The sequence below is a fragment of the Mobula hypostoma genome, chromosome 15 (genome assembly GCF_963921235.1).
Source record: "Mobula hypostoma chromosome 15, sMobHyp1.1, whole genome shotgun sequence".
Taxonomy (NCBI): domain Eukaryota; kingdom Metazoa; phylum Chordata; class Chondrichthyes; order Myliobatiformes; family Myliobatidae; genus Mobula; species Mobula hypostoma.
The window spans coordinates 63210719-63234288 of record NC_086111.1 but is presented as its reverse complement, the minus strand read 5'-3'; the positions used below and the strand labels follow the sequence as shown (position 1 = coordinate 63234288).

General features: G+C 40.1%; 1 protein-coding gene across 3 annotated transcripts in view; it reads left to right on the top strand.

Moving 5' to 3' along the window:
* Positions 1 to 5300, top strand: part of LOC134356929 (POC1 centriolar protein homolog A-like) — a 151583-nt gene extending 146283 nt beyond the window's left edge. The window contains exon 10 of one of the 3 annotated variants that reach the window (XM_063068181.1): positions 3409 to 5300. In XM_063068181.1, the coding sequence (XP_062924251.1) occupies positions 3409 to 3489 (81 nt within the window). In that variant the 3' untranslated portion in view covers positions 3490 to 5300. The remainder of the gene's footprint in view (positions 1 to 3408) is intronic. The other 2 variants (XM_063068180.1, XM_063068179.1) reach the window with 2 other exon arrangements.
* The last annotated feature ends 18270 nt before the right edge of the window (positions 5301 to 23570 follow it).

The following is a 23570-nucleotide window of genomic DNA, read 5'->3' as shown; positions in this document are numbered from 1 at the left end:
AAAGAATCTCAGGGTTGTATGTGTGGTGACATATATGTACTCTGATAATAAAATTTACCTTGAACTTTGGCATTTTGGGATGAGACCGCTCATCAGAAAAGGGAAAGAGAAACAAAAAAAAAAGCCTGAAATTAAAGAGAAGGAGAGGGAGGATAAAGAGAATACCTGTGATAGGTTGAGGCCAGGGAAGATATGGAATAAGTTGTAAAAATCCTCTGGTCAAATGGGCAGTTAGCAGGTGACAGTACAGACAAAGATGTGTAATGTGTTGCAATTAACAGTACACATCTAACAAGTCGGGTTGTATTAATGGAGAGCAAAAATGAGCCAGTACCACAGATGGATAACTAACAGCAGAAGTGGCCAAACTTTAAAAATAAATTATCTGAATTTGGAAAATTTGATATTAACTGCAGAAGGCCCAGAGGAGGATGACCTGCTGTCCATAAGCTTTTATTTGTCCATCTTATTATTGCCGATGTGAAAATTAATTCAAAAATAATTATAAATTGGATCAACCATTATATCTGATGATTTGGAGTTCAAGTACTGATAGCTTTTACTATTGATGATGTGTACTTGTAGATTTTTAGTGGACTGCAGATTTTGAGAGAGTGTAGATGGTTTTCATTTACCAAGTTGACATCAATATGAAATTCTATTTTCATGTATCAATGCCAGATCATACTTTTTATAATATGCCTTAGCATGAAATACTAATTTGATTTGCGGAATTGCAAATTAGTTTTTTTTTCATCTTATAGGACAGCACTCTAATTTGGATTGCTCATCTGTTATGTTTGTGAAATGACAATATTAGGTGAATGTACCATCCATCCTCTCATCCAAATTCTCTCTTTCCAATTTATTTCTCCTCGTGTCTTTATTTTGATTTTCCGTTTTCAGGTTCAACAGCACCTGTTTTGCAAACTTGTGCCAGCTGCTTCATCTTGCATGGATCTTGCTGTGGACACAGTTTAAAGCAAAATTCAAGCTAATTATGAGTGAGTTTAGATGTATAATGTCCACTTGTCTGGTAAATTCACTGGAAATTGTGTTTTTTTCTTAAAAGTACTCTCAAGCACATTGTCTTGGTGCACTTAAACCACTTCAAAAGTACCATTTTTTTCATAAGATAGCAGCACACTAGGATGCAGCAGCCACTCCGGGTCCAACCAAAGGTGTAGTTGTTCATCCTTTATGTCTTTTTATGATTACAGGAATATCCTATAAGCAAGTTGCTTGATAGTGGTGGTGTTGGACATATTCTTGTTGTGTTGTTGCCTGGCTTCTGCATTGTTGCTGTGCTGAGGTGATGCGAGTGTTTGTCTTGGACGTTGTTCTTGTGATCACAAGTCCCTGTTGGACATTGGTAATGTAGAATACTGTAAGTCTGATTTACTAGTTCATTGGAGAGACCGATGGCGGGGGAGCTGTGTGGCCTCAGTTGTCGCATGGGTGGACAAGGCCCTCATACTGCTGGGGTCACCTGCTGAGGTGCGCAGGAGAGAAGATGCTGAGAAGGTGTGGGAGAGAACAGAAGACTCTGTGGGCACACTGGAATCCTTACTGGGTTGAGGGCTGGCCCCTCCTGTCAGTACTGCCCTCAGTGTTAGCTCGATGGAAGAACAAGCTAGACCAGGACAACATCCCATGTATCATCAATCTACAGGCCATGTCGCTCGGAGACTTGGGCTATATTTTTTTTTGTGGCTATGTTTTTCTGCTACGTTAATTATATGTGCTGTGTGCTGTTGGTAGTATGTTTTGCACCTTGGCCCTGGAGGACTGCTGTTACCTTGGCTATATACATGTATCATTGAATGATAATTAAATTTGAACTTGACCGTAATGTGCTCTGTGACCATTATGTTTGAGGAAGGTATATAAGAGCAAGTCTTCCTATCAAGTGTGAACTGTAACACGTGATATTCATACCTTGGTTTTGGATTTGACTTAGATTTTAATGCGCCAGCTAAAGATTCTTGTGCATTTATTTGCATAAAAAAGAAAGAACTAAGTAAATCATTGGAAGTGATTTTTTTAATGTGACTTTGTTAGTACCGGCATTCAGAGCTGCTGCGCAGGTTGCCTCTGTGGTTGAGAAGGCATACGGTGCATTGGCCTTCATCAACCGTGGATTGAGTTTAAGAGCCGAGAGGTAATGTTACAGCTATCTAGGACCCTGGTCAGACCCCACTTGGAGTACTGTGCTCAGTTCTGGTCATCTCACTACAGGAAGGATGTGGAAACTATAGAAAGGGTGCAGAGGAGATTTACAAGGATGTTGCTTGGTTTGGGGAGCATGCCTTATGAGATTAGGTTGAGTGAACTCAGCCTTTTTTTCTTGGAGTGACGGAGGATATGAGGTGACCTGATGGGGGTGTATAAGATGATGAGAGGCATTGATCGTGTGGCTAGTCAGAGGCTTTTTTCCCAGGGCTGAAATTACTAGCACAAGAGGGCACAGTTTTAAGGTGCTTGGAAGTAGGTACAGGGACATGTTGGGGGTAAGTTTGTTTATGCAGAGGGTGGTGAGTGTTTGGAATAGGCTGCCAGCAACAGTGATGGTAGTGGATGTGATAGGCTCTTTTAAGAGACTCTTGGAAAGGTCCATGGAGCTTAGAAAAATACAGGGTTATGGGTAACCCTAGGTAATTTCTAAAGTAAGTACTTGTTCGGCACAGCATTGTGGGCCGAAGGGCCTGTATCGTGCTGTAGGTTTTCTATGTTTCTATTCCTAAGCTTTTGATTTCTTATGAAAAATTTTAATCAATAGTGTAATTGTACTTGAAATATTACAGAACAAAGTTCAGTGTACACTGCTCTAAGTAGAAGCTTCTTGTACTCCTCTGCAAATGTTTTTGTCCCATATGGGCCCCAACCTCAAGAGACTGTAAAGGAAACTTCTTTACTGTGATCTGTTTAGTGTTATCGCATGCTACCAGATGTTGGAGGTCATAAATGAAAGAAATATTTGAGTAATGGTATCTGAATTGTGGGCAGAAAAAGAGTAGAAATACTCTTGTCTGTCCAGAATTTGGTTATGTTGGAAGTAGCAATATAGAAGGGAGCAGATAAAAATCAATTTCTGTATATGCCATTTAGTTGTAGATGATTTGCATTAAATCATTTTCATTCTGCAACTGATGCAACATCAAAGAATTGTAACATGAAACTTGTACTTTAACTGAGAGACTTTAAGGGGAAAAAAGAGGTAATTTAAATAAAATTGATCCTGATCTGTAAATACATTGCTGTTGTAAGCATAATTGTGCATTGGATGTTTTGTATATAATGGATATTAATACTAGAAGCTCACAGCAAACAAAATATGGCAGCCTTTTAGTGCTTCATGTCCCTTGACCTCAAATAAACAATATTTTTTCTTTCAATTTTATTCTTCAGACAGTGACAATCCTGGAACAGCGACTTACATTGACAGAAGACAAACTACGTGAATACCTTGACAATCAGCAGAAGTCTTGACTACTTTCAGGTGACTGAAGATGGATGAAAATGGAATTGAGAGACCTTAAATAGCAGGCGTGCTTAATGTGTATAAAACGAGCAATCACCAACCCAAGTTTGTAAAATAGTTCATCCTCTAATATTGTTCAATAATAATAACAATGACACTTAAAGTTGTGAGATATACAGTATAGCGTTTGTATTTTGTTATTATTCCCTCTGCATGAGCTAGTATTTCTTAATCCTAGTATATAGTTTTGTTTCACCCCAAAACTGTCCCACATATATTCACATATCATATGTTCAATAAGCCTCTTTTGGTAACATAATGGTTTAAATATTATTTTTCTCAAACAAAGTTTAATTGTTGACTTGTTTCATTTGGATATAAATTGAACAGGTGCTTAACAGGCATGCTTTATTTTGAAGAGCAGATCAGGAATTTTGCAAGAGTACTTTGGTTTTTGTGCAGTATCACAAAATCAATTGGAAGGAAAATGTTTTCTTGGTGAACTGAAGTGAAATATATTTTTAAACAACAGAGCTTACATAAACTAAATAAAATCTTGAACAAAAATTCTTCAATAAGAATTGCAGTCTCAGTTGCAGTTATACATGTTTTGTATCCATATGTTAACAATTGACAAATATGCAAGGACTTTATTTTTCATATGAAATCAGCAATAATTTATAATTGGAATATAGTTAACATATCAATGAATGGTTTCTGAGCTGTATACTATTTAAATAATGAGAAGAGTGAGATTTATATTTCTTTATTAAAAATATTACCTCTATTTGCACTGCTTGTTCTTCCACCTGACTTTATATTATAATGTTTTGTCATAGATTTTATGTTGACTTTTCTATAATTATATGTCCTCATAGCAACATTAAAAATGTGTTTGTTCAAAATGATAATTGGATTCCCTTTGGTTGCAAAATTGCTTTTTCATTTTTTTCTCTTTAATTATTGAAGCTTCAAATCTCCTAAATAAAGGGTTACATATAAAAGATGTGTTAATTTAAAAAGCTATATATTTCAGATAGAATATGATCAAATGTATCCATCGATTTGTTTCTTTTAATGTCTGCAATCGTATTTTGCGTAAATCCTTCAATCTTTCCCAAATTGATTTTGATATTTTGCATGCATCTGCCATGTTGAATTTGAAGTACAAATTTGTGCTTGTAATTCTAGACAATATCAGTGCAATTCAGACATCTTTACAAATGTATTTTTCTTGAGCTTCAAGGAATTTCTATTGAAATGTTTTCTGATTTGAAGAAAATTTGGAAAACAAATATCAAAATATTTCTTCAGATAAGAAGTCTTTGGGGAATTAAAAGAAATACTGATTACATTGCAGTTATAGATTTTATCTTGTATTCCATAATCTTAAGAAATCTGCTCTCCTGCTGTTGCTTGTACATTTATATAATTCTAATAGCTTTAAATTCATGTAACTTTGAAGCAGAAAAGGTTCTTGTATGGTTAACGACAAGAAAACATAGATTTTCCTAGGTAACAGATGTCAGAATCACAGATGGCGCTTTTACTCATCTCAACATTTTTATCCAATTGAATTTGAAAATTCTATTTATGTATTGTTAATAACCACTAAAAAAGATGTTTTACATTGCTTATAGCTTAACAGAAATAACCAAGATCGGGCGCCATGGTGGAGTAGTGGTTAATGCGATGCTATTACAGCTGGGGGCATCGGAGTTCAATTCCAGTGTACTCTGTAAGGAGTCTCTGTAGCCCCTCCTTGTGGAATGCATGGGTTTTTCCAGGGTGCCCCGATTTCCTCCCATGGTCATTCTCAATTATCCTGTGATTAGGTTAGGGTTAAGTCAGTGTTGTCAGTGGTACTGGGCCTCTTCTGCGCTGTTTCTCTAAATAAAAATAAATAAATATAGAGTTCAATCATAGATCTCTGAATCAAATGTTGACAAAGATATTTGGTGGCGTCTCAAATCTGTACTCCAAAACATGAGATCCTTAATGTCTGTAGGGCTATTCTGTACTTGTATTCTTGTTCTTCACATAGAATCACAATACTGTCAAACATTAAGATTCCAATCACAATTGTACCAAATCTCATAGCTATTTTTAAGTGCCACCAAACCTCTGGATCATTCCTCAGTTGACCAAAGTATGGAATTGTAACCAAACTATAGCTAAGTTCATCCCCCCTATCGTGCTGAAGCATTTGTAAAGTACTTTTAATTGATGCATTTTTACACAGGTCAGGCAGCATCTGTGAAAATGGATAAACAGTCGATATTTTGGGCTGAGACCCTTCTTCAGGACTGGAAGGGAAGGATGAAGAAGACAAATTTTTTTTTAAAACTTCCTCCTCCTCTTGGATTCTAGTTCCCTGCCTGCTTCGGATCTTTTCATCTCTGATTACTGACAAGACATCAACTGGCTTCACTTCAGCATTCCTCTCTCCTCCTCAAACCTTATTCCCTCAGAACGCATTGCCCTACACCCCTCTGCAAAAATCCCAATCTTATCATCAAACCTACTGTGGTTTAGTGTGGCGGTCTGACCTCTACCTTGCTGACACCAGGCGGCAACTCTCAGCCACATCTTCTTACTTACCCCTTGGTAAGGTTCCCCACTCTAGACCATCAGAAGATTATCTCCAACACTATCACTAACCTCATCAACACTAGTGAACTCCCTTCCACTGCCACCAATCTCATAGTTCCCTTACCCTGCACTGCTTCTTTCTACCTCCTACCCAAGATCCACAAACCTGACTGTCCAGATAGGCCCATTGACTCTGCCTCAGTGAACACGCGTCCACATACCAAGCCTTCATTGTATCCCCCTTCCCACCTATATCCGAGATGCTTCACATTGTTGATCTCCTCAACAACTATAAGTTTCATAGCCCTGACTGTCTCATTTTCACCATAAATAACCAGTCACTATACACTTCTGTCTCCCATCAAGAAAGACTTAAAGCTGTCTGCTTCTTTCTCAACAAAAGACCCAACCAGTTCCTCTCCGTCACCACCTTCCTCTATCTGGCAGAATTGGTCCACACCCTTAATATTTTCTCCTTTGGCTCCTCCCACTTTCTCCACTCCAATTCAAGAGGTAACCATGGGCAACTTCATGGGCCTGTCAATATGATTGCCTTTTCATCGGCCATGTCGAAAAATGCATGTCCCAAGCCTTCTCTGGTAATGCTCCGCAACTCTTTCTGTATTACACTGACTACTGCGTTGGTGCTGCTTCGTGCACCCATGCTAAGCGCCTCAATTTTATCAACTTTGTATCCAACCTCCACCCTGCCCTTAATTTCACTTAGTCCATTTCTGATACCTCTCTTCCCTTTCTTGATTGCTGTCTCTATCTCTGGAGACAAACTGTCTACTGATATTTTTATAAACTTACTGATTCCCATGGCTATGTTAACTATACCTCTTCCTCTTCTCACTCTGTGTCCTGTTAAAATGCTATTCCTTTTCTTCAGTTCCTTCATCGCCACCGCATCTTTCCAGGATGAGGTATTTCTTTCCAGGATGTCAGAGATGTCCTCCTCTTCTTCAAAGAACAAGATTTCCCTTCCTCAACCATGAATTTTTTGAGGATGTAACTAGTAGAGTGGATAGGGGAGAACCAGTGGATGTGGTATATTTGGATTTTCAAAAGGCTTTTGACAGGGTCCCACACAAGAGATTAGTGTGCAAACTTAAAGCACACGGTATTGGGGGTATGGTATTGATGTGGATAGAGAATTGGCTGGCAGACAGGAAGCAAAGAGTGGGAATAAATGGGACCTTTTCAGAATGGCAGGCAGTGACTAGTGGGGTACCGCAAGGCTCAGTGCTGGGACCCCAGTTGTTTACAATATATATTAATGATTTAGACGAGGGAGTTAAATGCAGCATCTCCAAGCTTGCGGATGACACGAAGCTGGGTGGCAGTGTTAGCTGTGAGGAGGATGCTAAGAGGATGCAGGGTGACTTGGATATGTTAGGTGAGTTGGCAAATTCATGGCAGATGCAATTTAATGTGGATAAATGTGAGGTTATCCACTTTGGTGGCAAGAACAGGAAAACAGATTATTATCTGAATGGTGGCCGATTAGGAAAAGGGAAGGTGCAACGAGACCTGGGTGTCATTGTACACCAGTCATTGAAAGTGGACATGCAGGTACAGCAGGCGGTGAAAAAGACGAATGGTATGTTGGCATTCATAGCAAGAGGATTCGAGTATAGGAGCAGGGAGGTTCTACTGCAGTTGTACAAGGCCTTGGTGAGACCACAGCTGGAGTATTGTGTGCAGTTTTGGTCCCCTAATCTGAGGAAAGACATTCTTCCATAGAGAGAGTACAAAGAAGATTCACCAGATTGATTCCTGGGATGGCAGGACTTTCATATGATGAAAGACTGGATCGACTAGGCTTATACTCGCTGGAATTTAGAAGACTGAGGGGGGGATCTTATTGAAACGTATAAAATTCTAAAGGGATTGGACAGGCTAGATGCAGGAAGATTGTTCCCGATATTGGGGATGTCCAGAACAAGGGGTCACAGTTTAAGGATAAAGGAGAAACTTTTAGGACCGAGATGAGGAAAAACTTCTTCACACAGAGAGTGGTGAATCTGTGGAATTCTCTGCTTCAGGAAACAGTTGAGGGCAGTTCATTGGCTATATTTAAGAGAGAGTTAGATATGGCCCTTGTGGCTAAAGGGATCAGCGGGTATGGAGAGAAGGCAGGTACAGGGTTCTGAGTTGGATGATCAGCCATGATCATACTGAATGGCGGTGCAGGCTCGAAGGGCCGAATGGCCTACTCCTGCACCTATTTTCTATGTTTCTATGCCACACTCACCCACTTCTCCGTTTCCCGGACATCCTCAATCACCTCATCCTCCTGATGCCTTAACACGTATAGAGTGCCAGTTGTCCTCATCAACCATCCCATGAGCCTTCACATTCAACACATCATTTTCTGTGACTTCCACCATCTTCAATGGAATCCTACCATCAAACATATCCTTAACTCTTCCTCCCCCCACTCTCCGCTTTCCACAGGGATCGCTCTGTCAGTAATTTTTCCCTCTCCACTAATCTCCCTGCTGGCACAGATCCCTGTAAGGAACTGAAATGCTACCACCTGCCCATTCACCTCCTCCGTTACGTCCATTCAGGGCTCCAAACAGTCCATCCAGTTGAGGTAACACATCACCTGCAAGTCTGTTGGTGTCATCTATTGTATCCAGTGCTTCCAATACAGCTTTTTCTACATTGGTGAGACCCGTTGTAAATTGTTTGTTGAGGACCTCTGCTCATCCACTGAACATAATTTCCCAATGGCCAACCATTTTAAATGCTATCCCCATTCCTGTTATAACATCTTGGTCCATGGCCTCCTCTTTTGCTGTGATGAGGCCACTCTCAGAGTAGAGGAGCAACACCTCATATTCCATCTAGGTATCCTCCAACCTGATGGCATGAACATCGATTTCTCCTTCTGTTTTTTTTTCTTCCCCTCCCTCTTCCTTGTTCTTCTATTCCCCACTCTGGCCTTTCATCTCTTCTCCTCATCCGCCTATCACCTCTCCCTGGTGCCTTTCTTTCTTCTCTTTCTCCCATGGTCTACTCCCCTCTCCTATCAGATTCCTTCTTCTCCAGCCCTTTACCTTTCCCACCCACCTAGCTTCACCTATCACCTGCCAGCTATTCTCCTTCCCCCATCTTTTCATTCCTCTTTCCCTTCCAGTCCTGAAAAAGGATCTCAGCTCAAAACGTCAGCTCTTTATCCATTTCCATAGATGCTGCCTGACCTGCTGAGTTCCTCCAGCATTTTGTGTGTGTGTGTTACTCTGGATTTCCAGCATCTACAGAAGGTCTCCTGTTTATACTAAGACTAGCAATATGAAGAGGGAGAGTGAGAAATAGGGAAGTGAGCCGGAAGAATATTTGTACAAAAAGTTCTCAACATAACACGCTGACTAGGGCAGTTATGACCATTGGTTGAAAGAAGAGGGAAAGGCTGATCCATCATATCTGTAGCACCACACCTTCAACCACATGAGCTTGGAAGCAGCAAGAAACTAAGGAAATTCTTCTCCAATTTCAGACAAGCCCCAAGAGTACCCCATTGCAACTGCACCTCCAGCTTCTGAATTGCAAGATGTCATGCACTTGCAATTAAAGACTTGTGGTAGAGTTGTAAACACAAACATCGGCCCTTCAACCTAACTCTTGCATGCCAACCTATCTACACCATTCCCATCTGCCTACGTTAGGCCCATGTCCTACCTGTCCTTTTTGAGTGTCTGTCCAAATACCTGTTAAACGCTGTAATCATATCTAACTCTACCAGTTTATCTGCTTGCTCATTACAGATAACCACCATCCTCTGTGTGGAAAAGGCATATCCCTCAAATCTCCTTTAAATTCCTCTCTCTCACCTTAATCCTATGCTCCTCTAATTGGGACTCCCTACCTTGGGAAAGGACTCTGATTATAATCCAATATACATGTAAATGCAATATATAGAAGGCTGTGTGTTTGATGCTTTTATAGCCTTTCTAAAACTTGTCCTGCCATCATGCAGCATCCATTCTGCCTAAGCATGCCCGGGCATGCCTGGACAGGAAAGAAAACTTTACAGTTTATGTTGTGGGCAACATTTCAATTGACTTGAAATATGAATTGAAATAACAAATATAGGAAATTTCAAAAAAAAATGGTGCCTGATAGGGAAATTTCATGGTGATTTTCATGATCAGCAGCCCAAAATCCAAAAGACAGACCCAAAAGTATTCAGTAAGCAAAATCTTTGTTGTCTATTGTTATCTATGCCTCCCATAATTTACACAGTTCACTGTTCAGCCTGCTAACTCCTAGTGTCAACATACTCAGCCTAACCAATCTCATCTTTTAACTGAAGCTACTAAACATGTACTCAGCCTAATCCAATGATTCCCTGCAGAAGGTGATTATTTCTACCGTCTAATTCAATTTGAGACTCCGACACTTAATGTGCCATTTCTCTTATTTCTGAATCAGATAATTATTGATGTGTACAAAATCTAACACCTTCAAAATTTCACACACAAAATGCTGGAGGAACTTAGGTCAGGCAGCATCTATGGAAATGAATAAATGGTCACTGTTTCAGGCTAAGACCCTTCCTCGCGACTCTAAAGGAAGGGAGAAGATGCCAGATTCTTAAGATATAAGGCCTATTTCTCAATCCTTTTGCATTTTACTACCATAAAAACTACCAGCTTTCTAAAGCAACACACACAAAATGCTGGAGGAACTCAGCAGGTCAGGCAACCTCTATGGAAAAGAGTAAACAGTTGACATTTTTGGGCTGAGACTCTTCTTCAGGACTGAGAGGGAAGGGGTGAGATGCCTGAAGGGGAAAAGTGAAGCCAGGTGGGTGGGAAAGGGTCAAGGGATGGAGAAGAAAGAATCTGATGGGAGGGGAGAATGGACAATAGGAGAAAGGGAAGGGGAGGGTGGAATTTTTATTCACCAGCAGGAGAAATCGATATTCATGCCATCAGGTTGGAGGTACCCAGATAGAATATAAGGTATTGCCCTTCTGCCCTGAGAATGGCCTCATCTTGGCATAACATGGATTGACATGTTGGAAAGGGAATGGGAATTAGAATTTAAATTTTCTAAGCTTGTTGTGACTCGGGACTGTCGAACCAGATTTCACTCAAATACCTAAACCCTTGCCGGAATCTGGATAACCCTTCAAATGAGAGAATACCCATTATTGTACGGTGATACAACCTGATTTATGCCAATGATCAAAAGGGGATTGTCTTCTAATTTTACATTTAATTAACCTAGCTATTCATACCAATCTTTCAGCTTTGTAATAGCCTCATTAAACTGCTCACTGACTTTTAGTGATTGATGAAGTACAATAGTGAGGTCTGCCTTCTTTTTAGTGATTGTGAACTCAAAGCTCTGTAGGATGGAAACTTTTTGATGAGAATCATGCTGTGCTTAGCCGTACTGAAAGATACAGCATCTATCATTGTGGGTCCATTCCCATTGCCTTGAAATCTACATGTGAACTTGTTTGAGCAAACTCCTAATTTCTTTAAATATACAATAATAACACCTTCTTTTTCACAAGGAGCCCTTAATGTAATGTAAATATGCCAAGGCACTTCACTTATCTAGCCAAAAAAAATCTTCATATTAACCACAAATGCAACAGCAGATTATTCTCTCAGTCACTGTATCCAATTGTTGTTAATAGATGAACAGCCCAAGGCCCATTATTAAACACTGTTTCCGTGTAGTATTCTATATGTCGCCAGCACCTCCAACTGTTAAAATAATTCATATCTACAAAGGAGGCCAGAGTTCTCTATGCAACCTTAAATTTCGATAGCAAACCATAGGCTTACTTGGAAATTTAACATTGTCCTGTTATTTTATTTTTTATCGTACAGCATGGAATAGTCCCTTCCAGTCCTTCGGGCTGTGCAGCCCCAGGCAACCACTGACAAACACGATTAACCCTAATTCTCCATGCTTGCATCACCCAAGTACATTAGTAAAGCATTACTCTCTGTATTATTTTACTCCGCTCCTGAACTAAATACTGTTAGTTTTCCTAATTTTTCACCCTTCCTGCATACTAGCCAATTGCAAATCATGCACAAGGACATCCAGATCCCACGTGATGCTGAAGGACTGCAATCTTGCACTATTTGGATAACATGCTGCTATTTTATTCTGCCAAATTGGGCATTTTCACATTTCTCCACCTTGCGCTCCATGTTCCATACTCTTTCAGTTAGCCTATCCATATCCATCTGCAGACTCCTTGTGTCCTCTTCACAACTTATCTTCCTACCAGTTCAAGAGTGTCAGTGGGCCAGAATGAGTGAAGTTCTCATTTCTAGGGAGGAGGTGCTTGAGAAATTGAAAGGTCTGAAGGTAGATAAATCATCCAGACCAGATGGTCTGCACCCCAAGGTTCTGAAAAAGGTAGCTGAACAGATTATGGAGGCATTAGTAATGATTTTTCAAGAATCAATAGATTCTGGCATGGTTCCAGAGCATGTAAAATTTGCCACTGTTGCCATATTTCTCGAGTCAGGGAACTCAGAATGAAAGGCAACACTTCAGACTGACTGTGGCATCGAAATGGTGACTGTTGTCTCCCCTGTCACTGCAGAAGGAGCGATATCTGTCTCTCCCTTGTTAGTGAGAAGGAGTGTCTGTGGGTTGTTGAAAATACTGGAGTGAACAGTTAGTGTTTGGTGTACTGTAGACCATGGTCTTTCTTTAGGGGCTTTGCTGTTGCTGGCATGCTGAGTGGTGGGAATGCTGATGCTTTATGCTGGAATACGTGGGGGGAAGAGGGTTGATGCCTTTTGCTGCTGCTTGTGCATAGGAGGGGAATTTTGGGGTTCTTAAGTTTTTTCTGTCATTCATTTGTTGGGGGTTTTCTTCTGTTTTGGGGATGTCTGCAGAGAGTAAGAATTTCAGGTTGTATATGGTATACACTCCCTGATATTAAATGGAACCATTGAACTATTGAACCATTCTTCAAGTAGGGAGAGCGGCAGAAGGAAGGAAATTATAGTCCAGTTTGTCTCACCTCAGTGATTGGGAAGATGTTGGAGTCAATTGGTAAGGATGTGGTTTTGGGATACTTGGAGGCACATGATGGAAAACGCTGAAGTCAGCATGGTTTCCTCAAGGGAAAATCTTGCCTGACAAACCTGTTAGAATTCTTTGAAGGAAAAAACAAGCAGGATAGACAAAGGTGAAATGGTGGATGCTGGATTTTATGAAGGCCTTTGACAAGGTGCCACACATGAAGCTAACTCTTAACAGGTTAAGAGCCCATGGTATTACAGGAAAGCATGGATAGAGCATTGGCTGATTAGCAAGAGGCAAAGATTGGGAATAAAGGGAGCCTTTTCTCTTTGGCTGCCAGTCACTAGTGGTCTTCCACACAAGTTTGCATTGGGACCACTTCTTTTTACATTATATGTCAATGATTTGGATGAAAGAATAGATGGCTTTGTGGCCAAGTTTGGGGATGATACGAAGATAGGTGGAGGAGCAGGTAAGTTCTGAGAAAGCAGGGAGGCTGCAGGGGGACATAGATTAGGAGAATGGGCAAAGAAATGGTGGATGGAATACAGTGTTGGAAATCTGAATATAGAGTATAGGGGAAAATAGTGGGAATTGATCTTTGAGTCAGCATAAATTTGACAGGCTGAATGGCCTCCCATGTCATTTGGGAAATAGGGAATCCATCAATTTCCGTTAATCCACAACTCACATTATTACTTCAAAGAATTGAACTGAATAAACAAATTCTCTTTCACAAAACCATGCTGACTTTGCCTGATTACTTCGAATGCTTCGAAGTTCCCAAGTCTAAGCTTTAATAATATTTTCAATAATTTTTCTGTGAGAGACATTAAGCTAACAGACCTGAGGTTTTTACTTTAATCCCTTGTGCCTTCCTTTTTGAATAAAGATGTTACATTTGCTATTTTTCAATCTAATGGAGCCCTAATAAATCTAAGGAATCTTGGAAAATTAAAACCAATGCAATAACTATCTCACTAGCCATCTCTTTAAAGTTCAAAAGTCAAAGTATATTTATTATCACAGTATGTGTACATTATACAACGTGGAGATTCATCTCCTAACAGGCAGCCACAAAACAAAGAAACCCAAAAGAACTGATTTTTTAAAAAGACTGTCAGACACCCAATATGCAGAGGAAAAAAAATTAAATCATGCAAGCAAATAACATTCTGAACTGAAGCAAACAGTGTATTTGTCTCCAGACCCTTAGTTCAGCACAGAGCGGAGCGGTGAGCTGAACCAGCCCATCCCATCCCTCACCTCGGGCCCCGATACCCTGACCTTTTCAATCTGGCACTAGTCTATCAATACCTGAATACTTGTTGGTCTATAACTCCAGCCAGTACTATTTTCCTGGTCATTGTAATTTCCCGAATACAACTCTCCCCTGAAATTTCCAATTTACAGCTTATTTCTGGGATGTTATTTGTATTGTCTACATTGGAGATTGATGCCAAAATATCTGCTTAATTCCCTTGCTTTTTTTTCTGTAATATATTCTTCATTTCATTTAGAACCAAACTTCCCTTAACACTTTTTTTTAAATATCTGAGAATTCCTACCATTGTTATATTTCTGGCTAGCTTTATCCATGTTTATTATTCTCCTTCCTTATTAATCTTTTAAACATTTTTGATGTTTTGTTTTATTCTGACCAATCTTCCAATTGGCTGTAGGTCTTTGTGCTCTTATATAAGCAGTCACAAAAGCAAAGTTTTTAATAAGTTCCTCTCATTGTATTGATTATTATTTGTTCTCTGATGATTCAGATACAAGAGCTGTTAGTTTCAAGTAACTGAAAGTTAACAGGGGGTATAAAGCTATTATTGTGCAGTGACACAAATGCTTTTATGCTCATGAGTGCAGCTGTGATGAAATCAGATGTTATTGTTCCTATTTTCATAAAGCAGATGAAAAAGAGCCTCATTCAGTTCCTGCAACTAAAATCATCTTGCATAATCCTTGGCAACATTGCAAATAATCAAAATGGTTTGCTGGAATACAAATTTTTTGCATTCAATTTGCGTATCAACAGTCTGTGTGAAACAAGAATAATTTCTGTGCCACTGAAATACTCGTGTGCAACGTAAAATGCATCTTTCATTTTGGTTTACTCACTGTTTCTTTCCCAGGTTCCCACATCGTTAGGAAGATGCAAACTTTTAGTCCTGCATTTTTAAGAGGCAACAGGAGTTTGAACATTTGGATCAAGTACAGTAGCAATTTCTTGATTAGAGAATTATTTTAATAGATGCAAAGAATAATTGATGACAAATTTTACCACTAAGAATGCAGACTTTTCATATGGAGGGATATTCCTTACAGTTCTTATGTTCAGCCTAATGTTCCGGCTCATCCTGCAGCACCTGTAAGTTTAATTGTTCTTTGTACTGAGACAAGTTCAGCTTTATTCAACAAACTTTTTTTTCAGCTTGAATTGTTAATCTGTTCATAAGCCGATGGAAGGTTATCAAAGATCAGGAAAGAAGAAGGTATTGTTCTGTATGTTGAAGTCAGATCAGAAAAATCATTCACATTTGAATGTTCTGTACTTTTATAATTTACCCTGGTACAAGTTCTGACGTGTTTTTTTTTTAATTTGCTTAAGCTGCAAATGCCAGGCAGATCTATAGATGACAAAGGTAATGTTATGAGCCTTTACATGACTGGGAAATAATACAGCTGGAAGTCTATTAACCGTGAAATGTTTGCTAGAGAACATTAGGCTCTTTGATAAAAGTAAGAATGCCAACATTAATAACATACATATATCTAAATAAATTTAGCAAGGATATTTTCAGTTTGGCCCAATGCACTTTGAAATGAATCTGATCCTGCCCCCATCAAGGACCACATAGGTATACTCATCAGCACATGTCATTGGATAGTGATCCCCAAGTTAAAACATTGGCTGAATTAACCACAAATCATCCATCTATCCCCATTGCCCTATATTTTGTGTTCAAGAATGATATTACATTAATAACAAAGTCAAGAAATATATTCCAGATTAGTCCATATATGAAAGAAACATGAATTCAACCTAGATATCATTCTTTTGACTTACCTAGAATTTTTTAATAGGAATGTTTTTAGTTTTGATTATTTTCAGTTTTTGACTAAACTTCTGATTTCACTGGTGCAACCTACTGGTCTCTCAACTGCAAACACTTTCTAAAATGGATTCGTTAGAGTCAGCCTAATCCAAGAGTTCCCAACCTGGGGTTCATGGACCCCTTGCTTAATGGTATTGGTCCATGGCATAAATAAGGTTGGGAACCCCTAGCCTAATCCATCTGTTCAGGGTGAGCTTTTAGGGATGGAAATGTGTCCTACGACAAAACTTGAATCTTTTAAAAAAAAAATTAAAGACTTTTTGATCATCAAACTTATCTTTTGAAGTGAAATTTTTATTAATCATTCGGAAATAGACAATCTCCTTCAGTGGGCACTGATTTCAACAGTAGTAGATTGAAATGAGAGAATTACATTAAACAATCTTGAACCTAGAAAATGTTCTTAGGCCATGTAAAGCAGTGGAAACGGACCTTGGTATACTCAAATGGATATGAGTCCACTGAAAGGAGAAGCTAGGAATAGTTAAGTTCTAGTACATTGATCCATTGGAGATGGAGATGCTTTGTTGAAGCGCTCAGATAGGGCAAAAAGTGCTAAGAATCTTGGAAGAATTCGTCGTGTTAACTAAATCATCTAAGGTAAAACTAAGTTTGAAGTCCTCTGCTGAAGTGTCAGAGAGTCAGGTGGCTATACAGCATGGAAACAGTACCTTTGGCCCAACTTATCAACACCACTCTGAGCTGGTCAAGCTCCCACTTGCTGAAGGATCTTGGCCTGAAACGTCAGCTGTACTTTTTTCCATGGATGCTGCCTGGCCTGATGAGTTCCTTCAGCATTTTGTGTGTGTTGCTTGCAGTTCCAGCATCTGCAGATTTTCTCTTGTTTGTGTTCCTTTCAATTTTCTTTTGGTCTCCCTTGTGCAAAGGAGATGGCATTGTGAACTGTGAGTGTAGTATTGTACATTGGAAGATGAAACAAATCTCCTCATTTCGCTGAGGACCTCCATAAAGGGAAGAAAGTAAAGAGGCAGGAGTGTGCTTTAAGAATAAACTTTCGTGCAAGGACTTGTGTGTTTCAGTAGTGCTGATGCAATGATTTTTGTTTTCATGAGTGGATTACAATGAGTCATTTCCAGAGTTTTGGCTACCACTTCAAATGAACCTATGCTGATTTAAGATAATTTTCCATCTCTAAAAGGAACATCATCATTGCCCACAGATATGAGCATCTTGACATTAATGTCCACTCTTGCAGAGTCCAACAGCAGCAGAACAGAGCGAGGAAACTTTGTGAGCTCACAGCGTAAATTAAAGGAAAGAGTGGTTTGATCATTTATTTTTAATATTTGTATTTACTTATTGAGATACAGCGCTGAGAAGACCCTTCAAGCTGTGCCACTCAGCAATCCTTGTCCAATCCCAGGACAATTTACAATGACCAAATAATCTATCAACCAGTACGTCTTTGGATTGTGGGAGGAAACCAGAGCACCTGGAGGAAACCCACGCAGTCATGGGGAGAATGTACAAACTCCTTACAGACAGGGGTGAGCAATGGACCCAGGTCTCCTATAAAGCATTGTGCTAACCACTACGCTACCATACCGCCCTTGAAACGTTGATGTTAATAACATAATCCTCTTTGCATCACTTTTTACCTCAATCTACAATGTTTTATTGTTTTTAAGATTGAAATAATCTTACTGTGCCTCTCCTACATTAATTGTGCCTTTCTCATGTTATCTGCAGGTGCCCCAGTTGAGCTGTCAGTGGTGAATGGGGTGCCACTCAAATGGCTCCATGTCCTGAATGAACTCAAGCTCCTTGAGTGTTATCAGAGCTGCACTCATCCATCATTTGATCATACTTATTGAATATAACCTTACGGATAGTGCCAGACTTCTCCAGCATAATCCCTGGCAATATTCTATCTCCCTGGCTGGACACACCTGCAAGAGGTGGCAGGGTAATGGTATACATGTGGGAAGGAATAACCACAACCATTCCTCAAAATTGAATCCCAGGCTCCATAGTACAGTACACCACTGCATTACAGAGGAACAGCGTTTCTCGAAAACCATCCATGTCATGACTGCCCATTGTGCAGACCTTGACGAAAATTGACAAGCTTTGTCCTTGCTTCCACTTTGTGTTTGTTTACTTGGTTATTTTGTCACATATAAATTCTCAGTAGCGTAGAGGTTCACACAACACTTTCCAGTATCAGTGACCTGGGTTCTATTCACGCCACTGCCTGTACTCTCTCCATGACCACATGGGTTTTCTCCAGGTGCTCCAGTTTCCTCCCAGAGTCCAAAGATGTACCGGTTGGTAGGTTAATTGGTCATTGTAAGTTGTCCCATGATTAGGCTACGGTGAAATTTTGGGTGTTGCGGCTTGAAAGGCCAGAAAGGCCTATTCCGTGCTGTATCTCAAATAAATTAAAATTCTGCAAGTGTAAATTTTTTTTCCGTGTCTCAAATTTTGGGTAATGATTTGTGAGTTCCATTTGGGTGAATTTCTGTTACCCGAAATGTCATAACATGGGAAGAGCACTGTTTCATACCCAACAGGCAAGAAAAACATACCTCACCAGTCTATTTTGGCACATCACTCTGCATGTGGTACCTTGCAGCTACATCCATTTCTTTCATGTTTCCCAACTGTTCATTACACATGTAAAAACCACCTCCATTTCATTCAGTTGATGAAGCAACCTTTCTCAAAGTTGAATGATATTTGGAAGAGGCATGGAAAGTGGCAAAGGGACAAAATATACTCTGGTCTATCATCCAAAAACACTTGATGGTCGCAACCCCAAAGGAATTGACCAAATCATGAAAAACCTAGCTGAGGGAACCCATAGGAGGTATAAACCTCAACTGGCTTTGTCATTAATCTACAGCCCACAATAGCAATGAGTGAGGTAACCACAGCAAAATGCTTTCTTCACATTGAATTAGTATGGTTGGGTGGCAGTGTAACTGCTAAAAGGGATAGATTCAGAGCAGATCTGGCAGCTCAAAACTGGACATACACGTGGAGCTGTAGACTGGAAGTACACCATCACAACTTCATAGCCTCTCTCCACCATTACTTTCAAGCTGAGAAATCAAACCAAGTTCAGGAGGAGTTCAGAAAGGTTGTGGGCTGGATAGGAATGGCCAAGTAACTAAGCAATCGCATTGTGTAGTTGCTACAGCTGCAGCTAATGTGCATTGGTGATGGAGGGAAAGGATGTTTAGGGTCACTGATGAAGCACTCATGGAACAGGTTGCATTGTTGAGAATGGTGTTGAGCTTCATAAGAGCTGTTGGTGCCATATTCACTTAAACAATTGTTAGAACATTTCATCACTTTACAGCCTTGTGCCTTGTAAATTGTGGAAAGGCTTTGAGTATCAGAAGATGAGTCACTGTTACAGAATACCCAGCCTCTGATCAGCTCTTATAATCACTATATTTATTGTCTTCTCCAGTCAATGATGGCCAAAGATGGTGATAGAATGGCCATTGAATTTTAGGTGTGGTCATTATCTGGCACTAATCAATCCACACCTGAATTTCTATGTCTTACTGCAGGCATGAGCTACATTTGCTGGAGAGTGGTAAATGTAATTCAATATTGTGCCATTATGAGTGAATATTTCTGGCCTAAAGTTCGAGAGAATGTCATTAATGAAGACCAGAAGATAATATGCTGATACACTGCCCTGAGAAACTCCAGCACTTGAAGAACCAGGACCATCTTTCTTCACTCAGTGTATGGTATCAACCATTGACTTCAGTTTCACCAGGGCTTCTTCATGTCGCCTCTGAAATCCAACTGTTGGACCATATTTGGACCAAGGTAGTGATGAAATCTGGAGGTAAGTGGTCTCATCAAAACCCAAAATTAGCATCCGAGGGCATAACAACTCCAGTAAGTTTGTCAGACAGTTCCTGAGCCCTTCATGGATCCATGCTGTCTGCTGTATGGAGCCACTTCTATCCAGATGTCTCACTATTTCTTGATAGCTTCAAGCATTTTCCTAACTACAGATATTAATCCAACAAGCCTATAGCTATTGGCCTTTTGCCTACATACTTATTTAAACAGTGGCCTGAAATTCACTATCTTCCGGTCTGTTGGGACCTGTCCAGAGCCCATAGAATTTTGGTAAACTATCACAAATGAATCTAGTGTAGCTGTAATTTCTTTCAGTACCCTAGGTCAAACACCTAGTGAGCTGGTGCAGAGATAACAACTTGATGCTTAATGTCACCAAAACCATGGAGAATGATCGTCGATTTCAGACGGTCTCAGCCTGAGTACACACCCCTCAGCATCAGCGGCTCCACAGTGGAGAGAGTGGAAAACATCAAGTTCCCTGTGGTGCAGATCTCGGACAATCTCATCTAGTCCAGTAACACCACTGGGATTGTGAAACAGGCCCAGCAGAGATTGCACTTTCTGAGGAAGCTTAAACAAGCATCACTCCCCACTAACATCTTAACTACATTCTACAGAGGCGTGGTTGAGAGTGTGCTGACCTTTTGCATCACAACCTGGTACTCCAGCTGCAGTGCTGTCGACAAAAAAGTCTTGCAGAGGGTGGTTAGGGGAGCAGAGAAGGTTATTGGGGTCTCCCTTCCTTCTGTCCAAGACCTCTTTCAGAGTCAATGCCTCCAGAAGACACGGTACATCATTAAAAACCCCTCATACCCTCTCCGTGAACTGTTTGTTCTTCTGCCATCAGGCAAACATTACAGGAGCATCAAAACTAAAACCACAAGGCTGCTAAACAGCTTCCTCCCAAAGGCAGTCAGACTGCTAAATAGCTGCTCCACCTGACTCTGCTTTGGACACTTTTAACTTGCACTGGACACTTATAACTGATTTAACTGACATGTGGCTGTTGTGTTTTACTATTTATTGTTATGTTTATTATTTAGTGTTGCGTTTGTTATGTTATGATTGCACTGCCCCTGAGGAATGCTGTCTCATTCTGCCCTGCAGAGCTGATGTATGGTTAGAATGACAATAAAGTTTTTTGAATCTTTGAATCTTTGAATGCCTCCCAACAGGACAAGGGGTCCTGTATACCTTTAGGCCCACTAGTTTGCTTATCACTCTCTTCAGTGACAACAATTGTTTTGAGGTCCTCATCTCCCATCGCATCCATAACACTTCTCTTTGGCATGTTAGGTTTGTCCTCCACTGTGAAGACCAACTCAAGACGGCCAGGGCATCAAAGTGCATGGGGTGAAAGCAGGGGAGTGGAGATGACTGGATGAAGTGGATCAGCCCATGATTAAATGGCAGAGCAAGACTCAATGGGCCGAGTGGCCTACTTCTGCTCCTAAGTCTTATGGTCTTAAGATAATTGTTCAAGCCCTTGGTCATTTCCACATTACCCAATATTAGTTCTCCTGTCTCATCCTCCAAGGAACCTACCTTTACTTTAGCCATCCTTTGCTACTTTATATTAACATAAATATAACTTTCTGTTTCTTTTGTGCTAATTTACTTTTGTCAGCTATCTTTCCTTCTATTCAAAGAACACTTTGCTCTCTTATGGAGAAGGAGATAAACTGCACAAAACAAAGCAAGCTAATAAACGTTAATGTGCAGAGAGATCTTTATTATTAGTTCATGAGATGCAGAAACTAAATAGCAAGTAAACAAGCAGGAATGTGTCAGAGTTACACATTCAAAATGCTGGAGGAACTCAGCAGGTCAGAGAACATCTATGGAAATGAATAAATAGTTGATGATTTGGGCTGGGGACCTTCATCAGGTCCTGATGAGAAGTCTGGTTGCTAAATATTGATTGTTTATTCAGTTCCATAGATGCTACCCAACCTGCTGATTCCCTCCAGCATTTTGAATGTGTTGCTCTGGATTTCCAGCATCTGCAGAATCTGTTGTGTTTATAGTCAGGAAGGCAAATCGTATGTTAACCTTGTTTGTAAAGTTTGAATATGGATATACAGTATTGTGATGAAGGTTCACCAAATTGAAACAGTTTTCATTCCTTCCCAGAGGCCGCCAGACTTGTTAAATGTTTACAACAATTTCTGTCTCATTACAAAAGTAAGAAAGAGATTGAAAGACTTTGCTGTGCTAAAATTTAGATTACATAGAACAATTTTGGTTTCCATCACTAAACAATAATGAGCTTATCTTTGAATTGGTGTGACATAGATTGGCGGCATTAATTCTTGCTTGGAGGAACTTCTGAAAGAGAGATGGACCGGAATTTGCCTAAACCAGGTGTTTAGAAGAATGAGTGGTGACCTCATAGAGACATGCAATATTCTTGGAGGGACTGACAAAATAAATGTAGTTTCTTTCAGGTGGAGAGTGAGAACTACATGCATAGTTTCAGGATAAGAGGTTCGGTATTTGGACTGAGAAGGAGAGAAATTATGCAGAAGATTATAAATCTTTACAATTGCAAAGTTCAGAGTAAGTTTATTATCTAGGTACATATATGTCACCATATACAACCCTAAGATTCATTTTCTTGCAGGCATACTCAATAACCATAATAGAATCAATGTAAGACCACACCAATGTGGTCAACGAGCTGTGCAAATACAAAAATAAAGAAAGAATAACTAACTAAACAAGCAATATATATCAAGAACATGAAATGAAGGGTCCTTGAAAGTGAGTCCATAGTTGTGGGAACATTTTAGTGATGGGGCAAGTGAAGTTGAGTGAAGTTTTCCACTTTGGTTCAAAAGCCTGATGGTTAAGGGGTAATACTTGTTTCTGATCCTGGTGTTGTGAGTTCTGAGGGTCCTGTACATTACTCCTGATAGCAGGGAGAAAAGGGCATGACCGGAGTGGTGGGAGGTCCCTGATGATGAATGCTACTTTCCTGTGACAATGCTTTGTGTGGATGTCCTCAGTGGTGGGGAGAGCTTTACCTCTGATGGACTAGGCTGCATCCACCGGTGTTTCCATACCAGGCTGTGATGCAGCCAGTCAGTATACCCTCCACCAAACATCAACAGAAGTTTGTTAAAGTTTTAGATGTCATGCAGGATCTTTGCAGCTCCTAAGGAAGTAGAGGTGCATCTGTGCTTCCATTGTAATTGCACGTATGTGCTGGGCCCAGGACAGGTCCGCTAAATTGATATAACGTGAGGAATTTAAAGTTGCTGACCCTCTCCACCTCTGATCCTTCAATAAGGACTGGCTCATGGACCTCTATTTTCCTCCTCCTAAAGTCAATATTCAGCTTCCTGTTTACGCTGACGTTGAGTAAACAAGATCAATCTCCTTCCTATACACCAATTCGTCTACAACAGTGGTGTCATCAGCAAACGTGACTGGGAAAAAAGGACTGTGAATGCTCCATCACTGAGCTTGATCAAGGATGAACATGATAGAATTTTTGACAAAGT